The sequence below is a fragment of the Symsagittifera roscoffensis genome, chromosome 4 (genome assembly GCF_963678635.1).
Source record: "Symsagittifera roscoffensis chromosome 4, txSymRosc1.1, whole genome shotgun sequence".
Classification (NCBI taxonomy): domain Eukaryota; kingdom Metazoa; phylum Xenacoelomorpha; order Acoela; family Convolutidae; genus Symsagittifera; species Symsagittifera roscoffensis.
Genome location: NC_087065.1, coordinates 42,122,904 through 42,147,747, shown reverse-complemented (window position 1 = coordinate 42,147,747; position 24,844 = coordinate 42,122,904). Strand labels below are relative to the sequence as shown.

General features: G+C 36.2%; 1 protein-coding gene across 1 annotated transcript in view; it reads left to right on the top strand.

The window, feature by feature from the left end:
• The window catches only part of LOC134844455 (uncharacterized), a 114,234-nt gene that overhangs the window by 40,846 nt on the left and 48,544 nt on the right, over nucleotides 1-24,844 (top strand). The window contains exon 8 of the mRNA XM_063861152.1: nucleotides 22,702-22,776. Coding sequence (XP_063717222.1) covers nucleotides 22,702-22,776 — 75 coding nt within the window. The remainder of the gene's footprint in view (nucleotides 1-22,701; nucleotides 22,777-24,844) is intronic.

Genomic DNA, 24,844 nt, shown 5'->3' with positions numbered 1-24,844 from the left:
AACGGAATATTTGCGCTCGGGGTGCGTTTTTTTTTCTACAGACAAATTTCGACTTTTTAACTAGCCCTTTTTGACGGAAATTTTTCACATCATTCAAAGAGTGTTGTTGTTCTGAGCTTAAATTTGAAAAGATATTTCACCTGTGATCATTTTTTGTAAAGTTTTGGGGGTTTAAATATTGCCATTTTGGCCAATTTGGGACAATTAACGCGCGGTATATTTCGCGCTATTAACACATAGGCGGAGATTTAATCCATCTTAAAAACCGTTCCAAATTGGTTAAAAAAAGCTTATTTGCCTGAATTGATTTGTTACAAGGAGCGAAATCTATTTTTTTGTACTTTATATGGCGTGTGGGGAGATGATTTCATTTAAAAAAATTCAAATTTTAGAATTTTTTTTTTCATTTTATCTTATTACATTTAATATTATAATGTTATTGTTCCGACTTTCGACACGAAAGTAATGGAATATTTCTGCTCGGGTGGGTTTTTTTTCTTCAGACAAATTTCGACTTTTTAACTAGCCATTTTTCTTTTTTTTTCATTCCAAAGGTATTGTTGTCTTGAGCTCAAATTTGAAAAGTAATGGAATATTTCTGCTCGGGTGGGTTTTTTTTCTTCAGACAAATTTCGACTTTTTAACTAGCCATTTTTCTTTTTTATCATTCCAAAGGTATTGTTGTCTTGAGCTCAAATTTGAAAAGATATTTCACCTGTGACTATTTTTTGTAAAATTATGGGGGTTTAAAGAGTGCCATTTTGGCCAATTTGGGACAATTAACGCGATATATTTCGCGATATTAACGCGTAAGCGGAGAGAGTTAATCCATCTTAAAAGAAGCTTATTTGCCATAATTGATTGTAGAAGGAGCTAATTCTATCTTTTTGTACTTTAAATGGCGTATTAAAAATTTCATTAAAAAATTTCAAATTTTAGAAAAAAAAATTCATTTTATTTTATTACGTTTAATTTTTCAATGTTATTACTGCTCCATAAAACCTTAAAAGGCAGTCGGAACATTCAGGGCTTCGCCCTGATACGAGCAGTCTTGTTTTGCTTTATTTGCGGCTCAAAACATCAATATGTTTTAGATCAATCAACAATTTTTGTTATATTTCATTAATTTTAGAAATTGCCTGGAAAACAAATCCACAGCGTGCAAATTTTAGCAGTTTTTTTCAAAAGTTGCAACAATAATCCGTACAGAAAGACAACATCGAAAAAAAAGAGTTTCATTGCAGCGTTAATTGCTCCCCGATGGAAATTTTACTAGTATAAAATAAAACAAGCCTTAATCATTTGATTTGAATTTATCATCACCTGCAACATTTTGGTTTGGGCTTAAAAGTATGGAAATGGTTTTTTAAAAAACAATTGAAAAATAAGCACCTAGCCACACTGTTTTATGCAATGAAAAGCAGTTTTTTTCTGCAATTGAAAAAAAAACTCAATTGCTCCTTCTCATGAAAAAACTCTTGTTAAAAACGGTAAGAGGGAGTAAAAATTTTTGTCGATGCATATAATACAAAAAACATATGAGCTGAATTTGCGCAATTTGATTTTATAAATGATCAAATGTTCGAAAAAATCCATTTTTGCACGTTGATTATAGGTCCAAGTTTTCACGTTAATTTCAATTGATTTGATTTGGTAAAACTGGTTGTACAAATTGGGTATCGTGTAAAGATGTGTCAAACATCCGAAAAACCAAAAGATGTAGCAAACATCCGAAAAACAGCTTTTTTCCAACTGCTTCCAAAATTTAGGGCGAAGATCCGATTTTTTAACGTTCGCTTAAAAAATGCTGTTTTGATCCAATTAATAAAGACCGCAGCAGTCGCTCCTTTGTGTTGCGAGCTTGCCAATAGAGGGTCAGACTCTGCATAAAATAAAAGCCAACGGAGACCTGCTTGAACCAAACGTCGGCTAGATTGGGAATCGGATAGTTGAGCTGGCTTGTTTTTGAATTTTTAACGACAGATTCTTACATAATCTTTATATAAGTTCAATGTTTGATATATCGGATGTTTGCCCTAAATCCTTACGAATTAAATTTCTTTGTAACTCTAAATCCAGACAAGACTGCTCGTATCAGGGCGAAGCCCTGAATGTTCCGACTGCCTTTTAAGGTTTATGGAGCAGTAAAAACATTAAAAAATTAAATGTAATAAAACAAAATGAATTTTTTTTTCTCTAAAATTTGAGTTTTTTAAATAAAAATCATCACCCCCACGCGCCATATAAAGAACAAAAAGATAGATTTCGCTCCTTGTAACAAATCAATTATGGCAAAAAAGCTTCTTTCAACCAATTTGGAACGATTTCTAAGACGGATTAACTCTCCGCTTGCGCGCTAATAGCGCGAAATATATGGCGCGTTAATTGTCCCAAAATTTTAATTAATTGGCCAAAATGGCAATCTTTTAACCCCCATTACTTTAAGATAAATGAGCAAAGGTTAGATATTTTTCAAATTTAAGCTCATGATTACAATACCTTTTGAATGATATTAAAAAAGTCCGTCAAAAACGGCTAGTTAAAAAATCGAAACTTGTCTGAAGAAAAAACCCACCCCGAGCACAAACATTTTGTTACATTCGTATCGAAAGTCCGAACAACAATTAGATGAAAGTTAGAGCAGAGGTATTGAGAATCTGCAGAAAAACAAAGGCGGGAAGCAAAGAGGAAAACCCATCGCCTAGCAAGCACCTCATTGAACTCAAGACTACCAGGAGAACAATTTTACTTGCTTTGTTTAAAAAGGCTGAAAAAAGGCTAATATTACTTGCTTTATCTTTCGAAACTTTCAGTTAAACGTTGGCGAGGCAAGGTAGAAGCGAAGCCGAGACTTGACGAGACACGATTTTACCCTGTATTTATTGAGACTTCAATTTTGACTTTGGTCACGCAACAGAAATTTACAGAGCCTAGTGAAATCCGGAAAATGGAAATTGATAAGAGTAATTGATTTTTTTTGGCATTCAAAAAAAAGTGAATCCAATGGTTGAAACAGCGCACAGACAATTCGGCCAAAGACAATTTAGCCAATTTAAAATTCAGACAATTCAGCCAAAAGTATACAGACAATTCAGCATGAGACAATTCAGCCAGTTTTACATAACGCTAGATTCGAAAGAAAAAATATCGGAATTGGACTTTTTTCTCGGTTTAAGGTCGCCGGAGATAACCGGCTCTAAATTTCGTATAGAGTCCTACCCTCTGTTGGCAAGCTCGCAACACGTTGGCGCGACTGCGGCGGTCACTATTATTGGCTGAATTGTCTTTGGCTAAATTGTCTGCATACTTTTGGCTGAATTGTCTGAATTTCAAATCGGCTGAATTGTCTTTGGCCGAATTGTCTGGACGCGGGTTGAAACAAGTTAGGTTTAGAGGCAACATTTTTTCTTTGTCTCTTTTGTACCACAAAAATTCAGAAAAGCATGCAAAGTTTGACGAGTTTGAGCACACATAATTGCTCGAAAATTCTCAAAAGAATTTCTCGAAAATTCTCTAAATTCATGGTTAGGGGTTTAAAGTTCACCAAAATGGCCGCCAATTTGGCGATGGCCACATGTAAATTGATTGTGACAGACAGACTTATGATTTATTAGATCTAGAAAATACATGAAAATATAGAAAAGCGGCAGTGATTGACCGCTTCATGGCTAGCATATTAACTAAAACCTACGTCATAACCACACTCTTTTCATTAAATTCGAGCTGATCTTTTTTAATTGAATTTTGTAAGGAAATAACAGAGACAAATTTACCCTTTCAAGTTACTCGCATCTTTTTCCGGCTTCTTTTAGCTTAGACAAAAATTCTGTCAATAATAATCTTAAAAGGGAAAACGTTCTTGAAAGTTAACATAGCCCTTGAAAAAAAAAACAGCAAAGCATACTTTCAATGTTCTAACATCAAAGAACTTTTTTAACATCAAAGAACAGCAATCGATATGCGCATAGTTTTTCGATTGAGCGAGTTCCGTCTCGTTCAGTAATTGGATGATTAAAAAAATAGACTAGACCGGTTGAAACCGAGCATGACAAACTAGCCCTTTATTTACCTTTTTTAACGAGTTCTATCCTACAATTCGGTATAAGGTTTTTATCCTGTTAACAAAATGTTTCTTACTTTCAACAAAAAAGCATTTTCTCATCTTACAAAAGTGAATGTGTAACACTCATTTTAAAAAGAAATGAAATTTCAATGAAATCAGAACAAAAGTTTTATTCATCATCACGAGCCTGAAGGCATCTCAATTTATACTTGTGAGAGCTAGCCACTCGTCAGTAGCGTCCCGAAGACCTCAAAAAGTAGACTTCTAACCCAAAAATACTTCAGGCACGTCTGTTAAACCACTTGAAATAGTTTGATTTATGTGAAGTCATGCGCCAGATTCTCAAAACGAATTTGGAACACCAATACTTACCAAAAACTCGAAACTAGTTTCAGAATTAAGAAAAACGCCAAAACAGTTACATATGAAGGCGGACATTTTTTCTGCTCTGAACGAAGCAAAACGTGCTATTACGTACGTCGTTAATAAGGTGCTGCAGTGAAAACTTGGATACAATGCGAGAGCACCAAACTTGGTACCTTGCTTTCCCCGGATCAATGATCGCCCAAATAAAATTTGGAAAAAAAAAACATTTTTTTTCTATTAGTTCCTGTTTTGTCTTTTTCTCGATACACTTAAGTCGGTCAATTGATTGCGTGCTATTTACGCATCAATTATCTGCTCAGATTTGATAAGGTCATTTGATGTTTATGCTTGGGAGGAGATAGCTGAATTAGTCATTGTGAGAGGGAAAGATGTAGTTCAACTGATTCGGCAAAACTTATTTTCAATTTTGAGGGGGAGCGCACGCCGAAAAACGCAAATTTTGGTCAAAACTTTTTACACCCGTACCCAGCCTAAGCTGTTTTTCTAGATATAAATGTTATATAGATTGCTTAGCCAAATTTGTTGTATTTTTTATACAGAAACGATCTACTTCTTTCTTAGTTTGGAAATAAACAATTTCTGGAAAGAAATTACCAGACATCAATTCAGTTCACTGCTCAACCGCAAGTTCATTGCTCACAATAGCCGTAGCAAGTCAATGCAAATTGACACTTCTTATAACAAGTGTTGCTTTGGATTAGATTGCTAAAACTATCCTAAAGTATCAGGTCATGTGGCTTAGCGATTATCACAATCGCCTGTAAAATCGGTACATGCATGTATCCAAAAACGGCATTTCGGCTTTTTTTGTCAAAGTTATAACTGCGGTAAAATATGATTTTTGTGAAGTGAACTCTTAAGAATTTTGAAAGAAATCAAAAAATCATGCCACCGTCGTTCATGCGACTGCGCTCTTAATCAAAAACTTCCAATTAATTTTTATTTGAACTTTTATACAACCTTCTCATTGTTTTTTTGGCGCTACATGTTTTTTTTCAGCAAACTGAAGTGAATTTCAGATAGAACAAGTTGATGATACAAAAAGAGCTTGAAAAAAACTTTTGAGGAAGGCGTTTTTTGTTGAAGTATCAAGCTGAGTTTTGGAATCATTAAACTTAAGGAGCCTAAAGCCAAGGAAGAATTTTTTTTGCTTTTTGCAGAGTGGTTTAACGGAACTTTTTTTACGCGGAAATTTAAAAAAAAAATTAATTTCAGTGAAACTCCAACTTGTTTTTGTTCGTACTAAATTTTTTCAAATATCATAAAAGTACTTTTTGTTCCGACTTTTGATACGAAAATAGCGGAATATTTGTGCTCGGGGTGGGTTTTTTTTCTTCAAACAAATTTCGACTTTTTAATCAGCCATTTTTGACGGAATTTTTTTATATCATTCGAAAGGTATTAATGTCATGAGCTCAAACTTGAAAAGATAATTCACCTGTGATTATCGTGAAGTTAAGGGGGTTTAATGATTGCCATTTTGACCAGATTAAGACAATTAACGCGCGATATATTTCGCGCTATTAACACGTAAGCGGAGAGTTAATCCGTCGTAGAAATCGTTCCAAGTTGGGTGAAAGAAGCTTTTTGCAACAATTGATTTCTTACAAGGAGCGAAATCCGTCTTTCTGTACTTTATATGGCGCGTGGGGGATGATTTTTATTTAAAAAATTCAAAATTTAGAAAAAAAATTCATTTTAATTCATTACATTTAATTTTTCAACGTTATTGCGGCTCCATAAACCATAAAACGCAGATGGAACATTTAGAGCTTCGCCCTGATACGAGCAGTCTTGTTGTTCCGACTTTCGATACGAAAGTAACGGAATATTTGTGCTCAGGGTGGGTTTTTTTTTCTTCAGACAAATCTCGACTTTTTAACCAGCCATTTTGACAGAGTTTTTTTATCATTCGAAAGGTATTGTTGTCCTGAGCTCAAGTTTGAAAAGATAATTTACCTGTGATTATCGTGAAGTTAAGGGGGTTTAATGATTGCCATTTTGGCCAATATGGGACAATTAACGCGCGATATATTTCGCGCTATTAACGCGTAAGCGGAGATTTAATCCGTCTTAGAAATCGTTCCAAATTGTTTGAAAGAAGCGTTTTTGCCATAATTGATTTGTCAGAAGGAGCGAAATCTATCTTTTTGTACTTTATATGGCGCGTGGGGGATGATTTTATTTAAAAAATTCAAATTTTAGACGAAAAATTCCATTTTGTTTCATTACATTTATTTTCTTAATGTTATTACGGCTCCAAAAAAACTTTAAAACGCAGTTGGAACATTCAGGGTTTAGCCCTCATACGAGCAATCTTGTTGTTCCGACTTTCGATACGAAAGTAAAGGAATATTTGTGCTCGTGGTGGGTTTTTTTTTCTTCAGACAAATCTCGACTTTTTAACTAGCCATTTTTGACGGAATTTTTTTTACATCATTCAAAAATATTTGTTGTCTTGAGCTTAAATTTGAAAAGATATTTCAACAGTGATTTGTGATCATTTTTCGTAAAGTTATGGGGTTTAAAGATTGCCATTTTGGCCAATTTGGGACAATTAACGCGCGATATATTTCGCGCTATTAACGCTTAAGCGGAGATTTAATCCGTCGTAGAAATCGTTCCAAATTGGTTGGAAGAAGCTTTTTGGCCATAAGTGATTTGTTACAAGATGCAAAATCTATCTTTTTGTACTTTGTATGGCGTGTAGGGAGATGATTTTTATTAAAAATTTCAAATTTTAGGAAAAAATTTTTTCATTTTATTTTATTACATTTAGTTTTTTTATTGGTTTTTACTGCTCCATAAACATTAAAAGGCAGTCGGAACTTTCAGGGCTTCGCCCTGATACGAGCAGTCTTGTAAAGTTATTATAATAATTGTCCCAAATTAATTGTCCCAAATTGGCCAAAATGGCAATCTTTAAACCCCCGTAACTTTACGAAAAAAGAATACAGGTGAAATATCTTTTCAAGTTTAAGCTTAGGACAACAATAGCTTTCGAATTATGTAAAGAAATTTGGTTATTTTTCCGACTTTCGATACGAAAGTAACGGAATATTTGTGCTCAGGGTGGGTTTTTTTTTCTTCAGACAAATCTCGACTTTTTAACCAGCCATTTTGACAGAGTTTTTTTATCATTCGAAAGGTATTGTTGTCCTGAGCTCAAGTTTGAAAAGATAATTTACCTGTGATTATCGTGAAGTTAAGGGGGTTTAATGATTGCCATTTTGGCCAATATGGGACAATTAACGCGCGATATATTTCGCGCTATTAACGCGTAAGCGGAGATTTAATCCGTCTTAGAAATCGTTCCAAATTGTTTGAAAGAAGCGTTTTTGCCATAATTGATTTGTCAGAAGGAGCGAAATCTATCTTTTTGTACTTTATATGGCGCGTGGGGGATGATTTTATTTAAAAAATTCAAATTTTAGACGAAAAATTCCATTTTGTTTCATTACATTTATTTTTTTAATGTTATTACGGCTCCAAAAAAACTTTAAAACGCAGTTGGAACATTCAGGGTTTAGCCCTCATACGATCAATCTTGTTGTTCCGACTTTCGATACGAAAGTAAAGGAATATTTGTGCTCGTGGTGGGTTTTTTTTTCTTCAGACAAATCTCGACTTTTTAACTAGCCATTTTTGACGGAATTTTTTTTACATCATTCAAAAATATTTGTTGTCTTGAGCTTAAATTTGAAAAGATATTTCAACAGTGATTTGTGATCATTTTTCGTAAAGTTATGGGGTTTAAAGATTGCCATTTTGGCCAATTTGGGACAATTAACGCGCGATATATTTCGCGCTATTAACGCGTAAGCGGAGATTTAATCCGTCTTAGAAATCGTTCCAAATTGGTTGGAAGAAGCTTTTTGGCCATAAGTAATTTGTTACAAGATGCAAAATCTATCTTTTTGTACTTTGTATGGCGTGTAGGGAGATGATTTTTATTAAAAATTTCAAATTTTAGGAAAAAATTTTTTCATTTTATTTTATTACATTTAGTTTTTTTATTGGTTTTTACTGCTCCATAAACATTAAAAGGCAGTCGGAACTTACAGGGCTTCGCCCTGATACGAGCAGTCTTGTAAAGTTATTATAATAATTGTCCCAAATTAATTGTCCCAAATTGGCCAAAATGGCAATCTTTAAACCCCCGTAACTTTACGAAAAAAGAATACAGGTGAAATATCTTTTCAAGTTTAAGCTTAGGACAACAATAGCTTTCGAATTATGTAAAGAAATTTGGTTATTGTTCCGGCTTTCGATACGAAAGTAACGGAATATTTGTGCTCGGGGTGGGTTTTTTTCTTCAGACAAATTTCGACTTTTTAATTAGCCATTTTTGACAGAGTTTTTTAATATCATTCAAAAGGTATTGTTGTCCTGAGCCTAAATTTGAAAAGATATTTCACCTGTGATCATTTTTTGTAACATTATGAGAGTTTAAATATTGCCATTTTGGCCATTTTGGGACAATTAACGCGCGATATAATTGAGCGATAGACAACTGATATAATTGAGCGATAGAATCATCTGATAAAGTCTTCCTCAAGTTTTTAATTGGTTGGAAGAAGCTTATTGGCCGTAAGTGATTCGTTACAAGGAACGAAATCTATCCTTGTGTACTTTATATGGCGTGTGGGGGGATAATTTTCATAAAAAATTTCAAATTTTAGGAAAAAATTTTTTCATTTTATTTTATTTCATATAATGTTTTAATGTTATAACTGCTGCTCCATAAACCTTCAAAATCAGTCGGATCATTCAGGGCTTCGTCCTGATACGAGCAGTCTTGTCACTTTTAGATCTAAAAACGCTTTAAGCCTATACGAACTGCCAGAAAGGACAACAAGACTGCTCGTATCGAGGCGAAGCCCTGAATGTTCCGACTGCCTTTTAAGGTTTATGGAGCAGTAATAACCTTAAAAAATTGAATGTAATAAAATAAAATGATTTTTTTTTCTTCTGAAATTTGATTTTTTTTTGGAAAATCATCCCTCCGCACGCCAACTAAAGAATAAAAGGATAGATTTTGCTCCTTGTAACAAATCAAATAAAGCAAATAAGCTTCTTTCAACCAATTCGGAACAATTTCTGAGACGGATTAAATCTCTGCTTACACATTAATAGCGCGAAACATATCGCGCGTTAATTGTACCAAATTGGCCAAAATGGCAATATTTAAACCCCCATAACTTTACGAAAAGTGATCACAGGTGAAATATCCTTTCAAATTTGAGCTCAGAACAACGATACTTTTTGAATGATATAAAAAAATTCCGTCAAAAATGGCTAGTTAAAAAGTCGAAATTTGTCTGAAGAAAAAAAAACCCACCTCGAGCACAAATATTCCGTTACTTTCGTATCGAAAGTCGGAATAGTTAACCACTAGATCATTGTTTCTATATGCCGAAAGCAAATTAGGACGTACAGATTCAAATCTGGTTTTGATTGACAGAAATGCCTTTAAAAGTTCAAAAAGCAATGAACTCTACGCTAGACAAATTGATCAAAGTCATCTGCTATTTCGACGACATTTTATTTCATCATAAGGCTCAACAACACAACAAAAGCGTAGGAACTCAAGGATTTAAAATTAATATCGAAAATACCTTCGCTGATACGTTAATGTTTGTCAAAATCTTATCAAAATTTTATCGAAAAATGTCTCAAGAAAAACTAATAAAAAACGCAACGCTAATCACAAAGCTCAAAATCTTGCTTAGAAAAACTACAAAGGGAAAGATTATGGGTACCAATTGCATTGGCATTGCAATTTTTGAAGTGTCAATGATCCAAATATAGCACTAACGAACTTGAACTACAAAAAAAAATTTTGTTGGAAATTATAGAAATCCTTTATTTGGGATCAGATGTGATAATCTATCTTATCATAAAGCAATTTTTCAGCGCTGAACAAGAAACTAAACGAAAAAAAATTTTTAATCTGGAGTAATCGCTGAGCAGACAAAGAGATACAATATGATTAAAACACGCTTTACTTGTTCCAGGGTTGATATTAGAAATAGTTGATTACTTATCTCCTCATTCAGTTTTTGAAGCCCGAGAACCTTCATTGAACGATCAACTATTTCTGGTCAAGTTTGATTATATTTTTTTAAATATATTTTTTATAAATTGATGTTGAAACAAGTGAATACAAAGAGCGCTACTAGATGCAATGACAATCTGAGCAAACCAAAAGCAAGTTTGAAATGAATGAGCTTGCGTTGAAATAATCTATCTATTTTCAGTTGGAAACCCGGATGCTAAAGACAGTCGCAACTAGAAAATTGTATCTAATTTATCAAAAAACTTTTTCTGTTATTTGAAAATGAACAACTAAAACAAAAAGAGACATCACAGTCACAAAAACATTAAGAAGATCAAGGCAAATCAGGAAAACAAAAGGTTGGAAAAAAATTCGCCATAAGCGTTGCTAGAGAAAAAATGCTAGTAAAGACTGCGAAAGATGACAGAAGAACACTACTGGGTAAATCGGAGACTCGAAAAGACCTTTTCAAAAAAAAACAGGAAAACTTTGGTGACAGCTGAAACGTCAAACGTTTGCTCAAACTGACCAAAGCCTCTGGTGACAATGGTTTATAACAGAACTACTAACCTAATTTGACGTTGACTTATTCGCAAAAATAAGTCAGAAAAATGCGTGCACCTCAATCGTGCTAAAGGATTGGAATGCATTCTCGAAAATGATACCTTCTTCGGCACTGTTCTAGAGGTCGCATCACTAATCGAGAGATAGGTGGTGGTCAAACAGAAGCTAGTCATATTACGAATATTGGGAAAAGTTGGGACAGCAAGATTTAATAGGAGTCACAGATGGCAAGAAGCGATGCCGTCTGAATTCAAAATTGAACTTCAAAACTGTTCATTTATCAGTCGAAACCGAATGAAGAAGTTTAACTCGTTTTTTTGGCCTTTTATTAGAAGATAGTGGCTGTTTAGTGGCTAACGATTGGATTTCTAAGTACCCATCGGTGATGATCACTAAATCTGCAACTGCCACGATTATGTTGAAAATTCGTTTTCATAAGTTACCAGATAACAAAATTGATCAAGGATAAGAAAACTGATCAAGAGGCAGCTTTAAAGTTAGCTTTTGTGAGATAAGTTTTTAGGGAACATAGAATATTCTAGATTTTTCCATAGATGGAAGATCACAAAGCCACTTAATTGGTCAAAAGATCAAAACAAGCATAAAAAATTCGAAAAAAAATTATGCTAGACTCAATTTTTGAATTTTGAAACAAACATTACACTATGGATTATCTTCACCGACATTCAGTTGAGAACACAAACTATTTCTAAACAGTCTTTAGTAATTTGTGAGATTTGATAGAAAACCCAAAATTAGTGAGAAAACTTATCACTGAGTTTTTTTAGCTTCTGACAAACTAATTGCACATTCAAGTTCAGAAAAATTCAAAAGGTCTTGACTGACACCAGAGGACATGGTATGTATTTGCTACAGCAGACGCAACGTCAAAATGCCGAGACCAGACACATTATCATATGGTCTTACCATTTCGTTGTGTCTGCTGCAGCAAATGTATCGCATGTTCTCTGGTGTTAGCAGAGACTTTTTGAGTTTCTCTGAACTTGAGCTCCCCAATCACTTCGCCAGAAGCAACAAAACTCAGTGTTTGGTTTTCTCACAAAGTTTCAGTTGTCTCAGAGACTGTAGCCTCAAGTACGCGAGAGCTGCAAATATTGACAAGTTATAAGCTGCATCAGTGCCGTACAAAGTTTTGGAGAGGCTGGCGACTACTAGAGATTGGGCCAATTTAAAAAAAAAACAGCTGGAACAGAAAAACCAAGATTTCCTCAAATTATCTACCTCAAGAAATGCTACCCTAATGCGAGCAGAAAACCACAGTTGAAAAGGCATTGAAGGGAGAGAACATCTCAGAAACTGTCAGAGGATGACGATTGAAATCAGTGGCCTCCCAACAAAAGTATCGGCGCCTCGCAACAGGTTAAAGTTGTTGGTATCAGTTCAAACAAAGCATTAACTATTTTTCTATCGCCACCACCTCCGGAAGTCGTATTTTCGTATTCATCTCCGCCAAGAGCGGGACCATGTAGAGCGACATCAGGAGAAACGTCTATGCTGAACAAAAGCCATAAAGTAGACGTCAACACATGGTCACATAAGTCGAAAAAATTGATCAAGTCATCCTAAAGAGCCACCAAACTGACGGAAGTTTACGGGGAGCCGATAAGACTTTCTGAGAAGGTTTCAGCAGAGACTTACGCAATCAAAGACAGTCCGAGAAAGAGAATACACGCCGGCAATCAATCAAGCTGAGGAGCACTCCATTCAAGTAGCTAGAAAAACTCAAAACTTATTTGAAAATGCTTGATTTCTATTTGACTAATTTTTAATCAAAATTCTGTTTTTTTAGGGAAATATCATGCATTATCTAGTGCTAAAAGTCAAACAGACCTATTGCTAAAAGTTAAAGTTCGAGGTAAAACTATTGTTTAACCCTAACAGTATATGCCAAACTGATTGCTATTTCTAATGAGTCAAAACATTTTTGTAGCTCCTATCCTACTTTGACACTAAATTTCTCCTACCCTACTTTGACACTAAGATTTTACTGAGTTTGTAGAATTGGTGATTCTACTGTTTTACATGCTATAGTAACCTGAGCGTAAGATTGGTTCGTCATCAAGTTAAATAGTACAGCAAACAGAGGGTAAACTTCAAAATAGTTCAATCTTCGGAGATATAGTCCCTCCTATGGCAGAAAATGCGGAGGGAGTAAAAATTGCAACACCCCCCAAATGGGAACTACAGTGGCTAGGTTTATGAAACTCATAAGACGGATACTAGAGATGATTTGATTCGGACATGCAAAAATCAACAACCCTCGGATCCCCCGGCCCCAAGTGATAACGGTTCCTGGAAGTGTAAATGGCTCTATCAGAACTCGGAAACTAGCGGCGGTAGTGGGCTCAAATTTAAGTATGTTGTAGGCCTAGTTAAGGGGAGTTTAAGTTTGGAAACCCAGACCCCCAGACCCCCACTTCCGGTTTTATGCCCTATGTAAACAAACCCACCCCTAACTTCCGGAAGTCGATTCTCGGCCTCTAATGATTGCAGGGAGCTGAATCTTGGAGGGATGATAGGTAGTGGCAAGATACATCGTGTATTATAATTTGAATCAATTCCGGCGGTTGGTGTGGAAGCTATTAGCACTTAGAAAAACACCCCCTTAGATCGGAAGTAGGCAATTTACGCAAAATAATGGGCGAGGGCATATCGATTTCATGGTGGCATCAGATACTACAACTCACCCCCGGAAAAAGACCGCTTGTGATTGAAACCCCTCCGGTGACTCCTTCCGGTGTTAATAGCTTTTCCCCGGGAAAAGTGATAATGGACCCTAGAAATGGGATAACTTTGGAAGTATTAACGGGATATGGATGAAACTTGGTAGGTAGGACCCCTGTGGGATTCTAAACCTGAATATGGAAGTTTGACCCCGGTTGACCCCTGGCTGACCTTAAGTTGACCTTTGGGCGTTTTGACCCCAAACTTGCCTGGAAAGCCCCAATAATAACACCGCAAAGTGGCGCATTTCCCAGCCCAACCCCTGGAAATGAGAATGGGTCACCTTGCTAAAAATTGGGAGGCAAACTTATATATTGGGAACTACAGCAGAAGCTGATAGAGATATAGTTTTTACATTGCAACCTCGGAATAGAGGATTTAATTTAGAGTGAACTTGGCAAGCATTGGGTTCAAATTAGCTTGGCGAATGCGCTATTAATAGAATATCAATCAGGGTAAAAGAAAAGTAGTCCCAGAGGAAATTGATTGTAACGAGACCGCGGTATGAGAGTTAAATTTCCTAAATGGACGGGAAATTTACTTGGCTCTCCGGAGGTGACTTTTTGGTTTAATTTAACACCTAATAGACGAAATACCTTACCCTGATAGCTAGAAGGTTGGGATTGGAATAGAGTTAAGATAGAAAATTTAGATGCCTGAAATTCGTTAGCTACCCATGAAAAGGGCCTCCCCCTACCCTTGGGAGGTCGGAACGTTATTGGGATAATTAAAAAAGACCTTGGGAGGATCACTGGGTAAACATAGCATGGTTTAGAGGTTAGTTGAACTCGAGAGCTGAAGTAAACAGAGTTCGGGAATTGGTTGATTAGAATCGTATGACATTTGTTTGCATGGTCAAATTGTGACAGCTACCGCATACTGGATATCCAATAAGTGTGAAAAGATTGATAGAAAGAAACCGAAGTTGGCACGTGGCAGAGTTGACAGGAGGAGGGATATAGTCTTAAAACATGTGCGGAGGGGTGATTTAGGCGGATGTCAGGACTGATAGGGAATCGCGTGACTTAAGTAAAACTATGTGTAAAGAAAGATAAGGAATTGGAGGGTACCGGAGATACTTTAAGAGTCAGATTAGTGTCAGCTACTACTAAGGGTAGTTGGTTCTCGTCAGAGAAGAGAACAATTATCGCTAGTGAGCGTCTTGCGCTGGAAGCCGTGTTTAGTACCCAGTTGAGACAGTTGTGCGAGCGAGTTGCGCTGGAACCCGAGTTTAGTACCGGGTTGAACTAGTTGTGGCGCTGCTCTGCTAGAGTAGGCGAGTTGGAATCGAGTCAACCGAAAACTGACAAGCGATTGAACGGAACGGGACGCGGGCTTCAATATAGAAGTTGCTAAATAGTATTTAGCTCATTCAGGGCTTTGTAAATTGATTTATTTCCTTTGCGATTGAGAATTTAATCCTTGTGCCCACGATTTGCTGAGATAGTTAGAAGCACGAGAGGAGAGCCGAAAAGAGCTTAAATTAAGGGGGAAATTGCGTAATCCTTTGATCGGCCGATTTAGTCTGACGACCAACATAACCCTTTCGGGATTGTGGATCATATCGTGTCTTAGTGTCTCCCGCTATTACACGGTATAAAGGGGAGAAACTCTGCGGCAGTTGAGTAGGGTGATAGCGTGCTTAGAGGAGACGACTCCCCGGAAAAGAATCTACATTGGCGCTCCTGGGTGGGCTTTCTTTATCGAGCGAAAAACGATTTTTGGATTGGCAACAACGAGTGTTGGACAAATAGACCAAACAACGAAGAAGAAAATGGATCGAGACAGTCAAGATTCAAGCGAAGTGTTATTCAAAGCGAGAGTTGACGATGCATTTCTGCTGCGAACCAAACAAGTGAGTGTGGGTTTTTCGAATTGGATCAACTACGTCGATTTTAGAATGATGCATCCGAGGAAGCAACATAAAAACTACTACGGTCCAAGGCATGACGGTGATGTCATTCATGGCTAGACGTTCAGGAAGTTGGAGATAAGATCAATAACCGAGAAAACAGCAGTTATCGTTGTCGAGAACTTGTTCGTACCTATGTTGATCAGTCTCAGCACGCTATAGAGAAAATCAGAAATCAGGGTGGACTATCAGCGGCGCTGTATTCATGCAGGCGGTACTTCGATGCCATTGCTGGAAGAGATGGGCCCTTGGACAAAAGCAGGTTGCAGAAGAGTATAGCCCACCCTGCCGGTCCGAGAGTCTCGGCACGAGAATTAGGTGCACCCAGAACTGAATGGGCTGACAACCGACGAACTTTCGCTTGGGGCAGAGTCTGTGATGAAATAGTGGACATTGAGATTGACAATATGACAGATTGCAACTTGATATCCGAAGGTTTGCTTGAACCCCTCGGGTGCGAAGACACTGTCCGGAGATTCAATGGAAAGTTGAAAGGAACATTCAATGGAAAATAAAGAAAGGTCGAGGCCCTCGAATACATCAGAACAAGAGTCTGTTTCGGTAGCTTTGAGGGAACCTTCATGTTGATCGTTGTCAGTAACCGAGTTCTCGATTCGGATGTAGTCCTGAGTGCTCAGGGATTTGCGGAGTGTCACAAACTATTCGTGAGCCACGGAAAAAGAGCGCTGTGTCACGAGAGCAATCTAATTGAGCCGACACCAGTAGTTTTTGAGAAACTACCGAAGACATCGACGATCATGCTGGACGAGGAAACGATTGAGATGAAAAAGAAGATATCGATGCAGAATGCGAAAGAATCAGGGAAGCCGAATACAAGTAAGACGGATAAAACTCAGTGAAAATCTTGGTAGTATAAACTATTGTTTCGATAGAATGGTGGAGATATTTCACAACGCGTTTAAAATTTTTCTTAAACTCTTAGTTGCTTCACTCAAGGAAGCAACCCTTGGTGCTAGCATAGATGAATTGATTATGTAGGAGCCTACGGAAACTGAAGCCCGTGGTTCGCTGCGTCGCAACACGTATACAATGGTGCAAGTACCGGGTCTATAGGGAATATATAATTAGAGAATACTGCAAGGCGGTATAGTATAGCAGAAAAAGCGAAAGTCTAGTTAAGCAAAAAAAGAAAAAAATGGTGTTAAAAGAGGGATTAGACATTAGACAAAGAGTCGAGGTTGAGGTGTTAGATTGGTTATTTGTCTTCATAGAAAAACGGTGACTTAATCATTGTTATTAGTATTATTTGGGTGAATACTAAACTAGAAGGGAAGACTGTAGAATTGGTGATTCTACTGTATTACATGCTATAGTAACCTGAGCGTAAGATTGGTTCGTCATCAAGTTAAATAGTACAGCAAACAGAGGGTAAAGTTCAAAATAGTTCAATCTTAGAAGATATAGTCCCTCCTATGGCAGAGAAAGCGGAGGGAGTAAAAACCGCAAACCCCCCCCCCCCCCCCCCAAATGGGAACTACAGTGGCTAGGTTTATGAAACTCATAGGATGGATACTAGAGATGATTTGACCCGGACATGCAAAAATCCATAACCCTCGGATCCCCGGCACCAAGTGATAACGGTTCCCGGAAGTGTAATTGGCCTTATCAGAACTCGGAAACTAGCGGCGGTAGTGGGCTCAAAATTTAGTTTGTTGTAGGCATAGTTAAGGGGAGCTTAAGTTTGGAAACACAAACCCCCCAGACCCCCAATTCCGGTTTTATGCCCTATGTAAACAAACCCACCCCTAACTTCCGGAAGTCGATTCTCGGCCTCCGATGATGGAGCTGAATATTGGAGGGATGATAGGTAGTGGCAAGATACATCTTGTGTTATAATTTGAACCAATTCCGGCTGTTGGTCCGGAAGCTATTAGCACTTGGAAAAACACCCCCTTAGACCAGAAGTAGGCAATTTACGCAAAATAATGAGCGAGGGCATATCGGTTTTTTATTGGCATCGCATCAGATACTACAACTCACCCCCGGAAAAAGACCCCCTATGATTGAAACCCCTCCGGTGACTCCTTCCGGTGTTAATATCCTTTCCCCGGCAAAAGTGATAATGGACCCTAGACATGGGATTACTTTGGAAGTATTAACAGGATATGGATGAAACTTGGTAGGTAGGACCCCCATGGGATTCTAAACTTGAATATGGAAGTTTGACCCCGGTTGACCCCTAAGTTGCGTAATCCTTTGATCGGCCGATTTAGTCTGACTACCAACATAACCCTTTCGGGATTGTGGATCATATCGTGTCTTAGTGTCCCCCGCTATTACACGGTATAAAGGGGAGAAACTCTGCGGCAGTTGAGTAGAGTGAAAGCGTGCTTAGATGAGACGACTCACCGGAAAAGAATCTACATTGGCGCTCCTGGGTGGGCTTTCTTTATCGAGCGAATAACGATCTTTGGATTCGGCAACAACGAGTGTTGGACGAATAGACCGAACAACGAAGAAGAAAATGGATCGAGACAATCAAGGTGCGAGCGAAGTGTTATTCAAAGCGAGAGTTAACGATGTATTTCTGCTGGGAAGCAAACTAGTGAGTGTGGGTTTTTCGAATTGGATCAACTACGTCGATTTTAGAATGATGCATCCGAGGAAGCAACTCAAGAACTACTACGGTCCAAGGCATGATGGTGCTGTCATTCATGGCTGGACGTTCAAGAAGTTGGAGATAGGATCAATAACCGAGAAAATAGCAGTTATCGTTGTCGAGAACTTGTTTGTACCTATGGAATATTTGTGCGGAATAATTGTGCTCGGGGTGGGCTTTTTTTCAGACAAATTTCGACTTTTTAACTAGCCATTTTTAATGGAAATTTTTTAAATCATTCAAAAGGTATTGTTGTCCCGAGCTTAAATTTGAAAAGATATTTCACCTGTGATCTTTTTTCGTAAAGTTATGAGGGTTTAAAGATTGGCAGTTTGGGACAATTAACGCGCGATATATTTCGCGCTTTTAACGCGTTAGCGGAGATTTAATCCGTCTTAGAAATCGTTCCAAAACGGTTGAAAGAAGCTTATTTGCCATAACTGAATTGATAAAATGAGCGAAATTTATTCTTTTGTGTTTTATATGGCGTGTGGGGGAATGGTTTCATATAAAAAAGATTTCAAATTTAAAAAAAAAAAATTCATTTTATTTTATTACATTTAATTTTTTTTGTTACTACTGCTCCATAAACTTTAAAAGGCAGTCGGAACATTCAGGGCTTCGCCCTGATACGAGCAGTCTTGTTTAATTATATTTACACTTTTAGTCTTTGAAATTCTAGAATTTGTCAGTGACCAAATTCGAAATTGGCGAAAAGTTTTTTCGGTAGAACATTTTTGACTATTTACTACAGAAGCGTTTGCCGATGAATCTCAAAAATATTACTGGGCTTCAATTTTGATCAAGATAGAAAAACTAATTCAGTTGATATCTTTTTCAGGTAATTGGTATTTTATCTTTCACCTCCATTTGACTTTCTCCAACTCCTGCTCTTATTTTCTAACTGAAACACAGTTTTTTCATATCTTAGTTTAAGGTCATCTTCAACCTAATCTTTGGTTTTGATTTTTTGGGCTTTTAGGCATTTAGCTGTGATCATTGCACTAAATAAGATGTCATTGCATACATTTTCTCAGATAAAAATTTACAGTTTTAAGTTCATATTCGTTTTTGTTGAAATTTCATTTGCATTATCGCAGTCGGCTTATTAATAACAGATTTGCGGCGTTCGCCATACAAATTGGAAAATTTGCCAACAAATAAGAAACAGTTTATGAGGATGACGTAAAATTTTTTCAAAACCACAGATTTTCTCTTAGGTTTTTGACCATTCGTAAGTGTCACCAGTTTTTTTTTTGAAAAAAAAAAAACACTCAAAACGCGTAAAATACGGTCAATTCTGAGTATCAAAAATTTTCTCATCTAAATTCTTAAGTCTATAATATTTCAAATAGGCTAAAAAAACTCATGTAAGCCAACTGTATAACAATCTAAGAAAAAAAAACCTGATTATTATTTATAGTATTTTCCTCACTCTAGCTCTGTATATTTTTTTGAAATTTGACGCTCTGTGAAACATTATTTAAAAGTGTATTTGTCACGATATTTTGTATCTCAAAGAACAGTGCTAGTAACACAGCACAAAATTCCAAAATCCATTTTTGAACTCCCCAGAAAGTCTTTTGGCATTTATTGAGACTAATTTCAGTTTATTTCAATAGGATTTAGGAATTTCGGTATTTTTGAGTTTTTTCATGAAAAACTAATAAAAGTCAACAAATCAAAGTCAAAATAATCAAAAACAACAAATGAACCCAATCTTTCCATGAGGGCCGTTGGGTTGCTAAGCTTGCAATTTCTGACCCCAGTTTGACTAAATTTTTTGTTTAAATCCAATACCTTTTCAAAAACTTTGACTTTTTTTAAGATGAAGTGCAATTGAAAATTTGTTTGTTGTTTGTTCTCTCTTTCGAATAAAATGACGGAATATGTTTTCTGGGTGTGAATTTTTTGTCGTCAATAACCAAGCTAAAACTAAAGTTCATATTCAACTATTGCAACTGCATGGGTTTTCAAAGTTGCCAAATTAGCCAAATTGATATATTAATGCGAGCTGTATTCCGTCCGGTTAAATTTTTACGCGTGAAATAAATCAACTCAAACTGAACTGAGGCAAGAAAGTTGCTCTTATTTGTGCCTTACCTGACGCATATTAGTTCTGTTCCGACTTTCGAAGAAAATGAGGAATATATATGCTCGGGATGGTTTCTTGCCTAGACAAATTTTACAAAACTATGGTCCTTCGAGGAATAGATCTCGTGATCTGTATGGGCCTCGCCGGTTGTGCACATCACTATAGTAACTCATCCGGATTTTGTCTAAGCAGATCGTTTTAAAATTTACACGCGTGGCGAATTATTCCGCACTGCAAAAACATTCCAAAATGAATTGAAGCAACTAATAGGTTTTGAAAATTCCCTACATGACTCAAATTGTAACATCTGAAATCTTAGACGCTTGCCAATACTTAGTTAACTAAAAAATATTCGAGACCATTTAAAATGCAGTTGAAACATTCAGGATTTTTCAGTGATACGAGCAGTCTTGTATACATAAACCATTGTGTGGTGGACAAAATGAAAAACAAGACTGCTTAAATCAAGGTGCAGCCTTCAATGATCCGACTGCAAGTTGACTATTTGTTTTTGCTGCAGTTTTGATGGAATAAAACCCCAAAGTCTTTTTTACAAACTTTCTGCTCTGTAGAAAACTGCTAAATGCGGCGCGCTTTTATGATTCAAAATTTGTCCAAGTGGTTTCAAATTCAAACCATTTTTACTTTGCGAAAAGCGATCACAAGTGAAATGTTTTTGTTCCGACTTTCGATACGAAAGTAACGGAATAATTGTGCTCGGGGTGGGGTTTTTTTTCTTCAGACAATTTTCGAATTTTTAACAAGCCATTTTTGACGGTTTTTTATATCATTCGGAAGCTATTGTTGTCCTGAGCTTAATATTGAAAAGATATTTCAGCTGCAATCATTTTTCGTAAAGTTACGGGGGTTTAAAGATTGCCATTTTTGCCAGTTTGGCCAATTTGGGACAATTAACGCGCGATATATTTCGCTCTATTAATGCGTAAGCGGAGATTTAATCCGTCATAGATATCGTTCCATATTGGTTGAAAGAAGCTGATTTGCCATAATTGATTTGTTACAAGGAGCGAAATCTATCCTTTTGTACTTGATATGGCGTGTGGGGGAATGATTTTCAAAAACTTTTCAAATTTTAGAAAAAAAATTTCATTTTAATAAATTTATTTTTTAAATGTTATTACTGCTCTATAAACCTTAAAAGGCAGTCGGAACATTCAGGGCTTCGCCCTGATACGAGCAGTCTTATGTGATTTTGTGCCCGAACTCTATATTCGACTGTTTATAAATTCTGCTAAAACAGTTAGTTTATAAGTCAAAGTTTGTCCGGACAAAAAACCATCATGAGCTCAAAGATTCTGTCATTTTCTTTGAGGAAAAAAACGAAAAAAAAAAATGATACTTTATCTAATTTTTTATCAATGTTTGTTGCATCCAAAGACAATATCCTGAGCTTGAAAGAGCATTCGGAATATTCACGGCTGCTTCACCCTGATACCAGCAGTCGTGATTTGACTTCTTTTGATAGACGATCAATAATTTGGATAGATTTTTGCAGGTACATGCAGCTTTTAGTGCGTTTTTGTTGAAGTTTCACTCTCATTCACATTAAATTGAGAGATAATTATGAAGCTGACATGATTATCGAAGCAGCTTTACGAGTTAATGTTTCATACTTTCTGAGAACCAAAAACCCTTTTTGCGGCAAATTTTTCTGATTGAAAGCCTTTTCCGTGCACTTATCATTCATCAAAAAAATATTCGAACCGGATTAGATTTATTTTTAGTCAACAGCACGTAATTGTTTGTCAATCAACATAAATTTGGCGGAACACAAATTAGCTGTCAAAAATTTCCTGTAGGTTAGAAGAGAAGTACGTCATACTGATCACAGTCATGCTCCCACTTTGTAGTCCCACAATTACTTTGCTATTAAGGTTCTATCTAGACGGATTACGCAATCTATGGCGTTATCCTTTAATCTTTAATCTAAGAGATTTTGTGCATCGGGGGTTTTGTTAAGGTCAAAACGAAACATGGCCAAGCTTTGCAGTCTGATTTTTGGGAAAAGCGTTTAAATCCGAAATCTCAAAATTCATGAGGAAACATTTTACACTTACCTAAATTACTAAGCTAATCGATATCCAAATTTCCATTTTTGATACTTAAAAAAATTGTCAATTAAAATGGGCCCTTCCGTCATGCGACGGTCAGTGCACAGGTTTGTACTTTTTGATATTTCCGTTTCTTCTTCTTTTAAAAAAATGTTGAAAAAAAATTGTTTTTCATTTCGTTTCAGATTGAGCAGCCATCAGAGCAAGAGCATGAAAAACGAAGACCTCATTTCCTCTTTGGTTTCTGACATCGGAGACATGTAAGAATTCATATTTATTTACCTTTTTCCCATTGTTTTAAACACCTCTACTGCCATTTAACTTAAAAAACGAAGGGGAATCACAGCCACCGGATTTGAACTAGCGCCTGTTGTCTATCATCCAACGATTTTATGGCTTCCTCTTTTTCTCGCACTCGTTATATCAATTAAAACTAGCACGCTTCCTGGTCGATCACGCCTCTCATCCTATTAATATTTCCCCGGACGGAGAATTTCGCTCAAAGCTGAAATCTGCTATATTGAAGAGGCTTACTTTTATATTGTGAGGCTAACGAGAGTGTCATATTAAGTAGTCATCTATTAACCGGTTTATTAATAATGTCAAACCTGCACATATGATTGAAAATACAATGGGTTTTCCTTCAACAGTAAGAAAAAAAGTACAAGAGTGCTCTTATCAGAGCGTAGCTTTGTTTGAACCGATTGCCGTTAAAACGTTGAAAAAACACTTTTTGTAATAAAAACTGATGAAATATACGAAAAAAAAATTATCATTTTATCTTTATTTTACCCCCACAAACACACACACGCATACACTAGCTATGTAAAGTACAAAATTATATAGTTTTAGTCTGCCTGCAAGGAGATCCAAACAGTTCAGAACAAGACTGCTTGTATCAGGGTGAAACCTTGAAAAATCTGACTGCTCTTAAGGTCTATGGAGCAGTAATAACATGAAAAAAATTTAAATGTTACAAAAAATTAAATTAAAAAAAAAACTGGGATTGTTTGTGAAAATTTTAGGTTTTTCGTAAAAAACATCCCCGCACGTCATATTAAGTACACCAAGACTGCTCGTATCAAGGCGAATCGCTGAATGTTTCGACTGCCTTTTAAGGTTTATCGAGTAGTAATAACATAAACAACAGAAAAAAAGTTAAATAAAAAAAAATAAAACGAAAAAATTAATTTCTAAAATCTGAAATTTTTTCCAAGAAAATCATCCCCCTGCTTTTTCCGGCTGCCTTTCAAAGTCTATGGAGCAGTAATATCATGAAAGATTGAAAGTAAAAAAATATATATATAAATTTTATTTTGACCTTTTTGCGGAAATCAGCCCCCACGCACCATATAAAATACAAAATGATAGATTTCGCTCCTAGTAACAAAGAAGACTGCTCGTATATAAGGGCAAAAAGTTGCACAGCTCGTATATCTTGTACAGTTATTTATGAGCAAGCCCGGATTTTAGTCAATTAAAAACCATTTTATTTAACTAAATAATTCCTTAAAAACCATCAAATTAGCACTTGAGTGTTTTTCAAATTTTCTACAGTAACCGCACAAAAAAAATTATTCCAGCTAACTTTTTGTTTAAAAATGTACCGAGTCTGAAAGAGTATTTCATTTGTGGTAACATTTACAGGGAAAAATAATCTAAAAGGCATCTAATCAACTCCTCGCCATGTGATCACGGGCCTTCGCGAAGATGTCATTTTTGGCGTAAAAATATTTAAATATTGACGGTTTCTGGAGAATATCAACATATTTACTCAAAACAAAGCGCATCTCTCTGATTAGTTTATTTCCTCCTTTTTCTTAGAAATAATTAGGTAACTAAAAAAATAGTTGCTCAACTAAAATCCGGGGTCTGTTTATGAGCCAGGAAGTTTTCAAAAAAAGACAGTCACTTACTTCTAAATTGGTGTTTGCAGGTTTCAAATTGATAAAATTTGTTTTGCTGTGTTGGTCTGAAGCATCCTGTGTTAAAGTGCTAAAAAGACTGCTCGTATATCAGAGCGAAGCCCTGAATGTTCCGACTGTCCCCTAATTCACATTGAATACTTTTTGGGAGAATAAAATTTGAAAACTTATACAATTTAGTCAATATCAAAGTGTGAAGTTTATTGAATGTTAAATGTTACAAAAAATTAAATTTAAAAAAACTGAGGTTGTTGGCGGTTTTAAGTTGTACGAATTGAAACGATCAATTAGCTAGCCTCAATTCAATATAGTACAATTTTGTTGTGCGGGATAAACCGCCAAGCATAAATATTTCGCGTTACGCTTTCAGAAATTTGAATAAATTCTTCAAAGCGCGCAATAT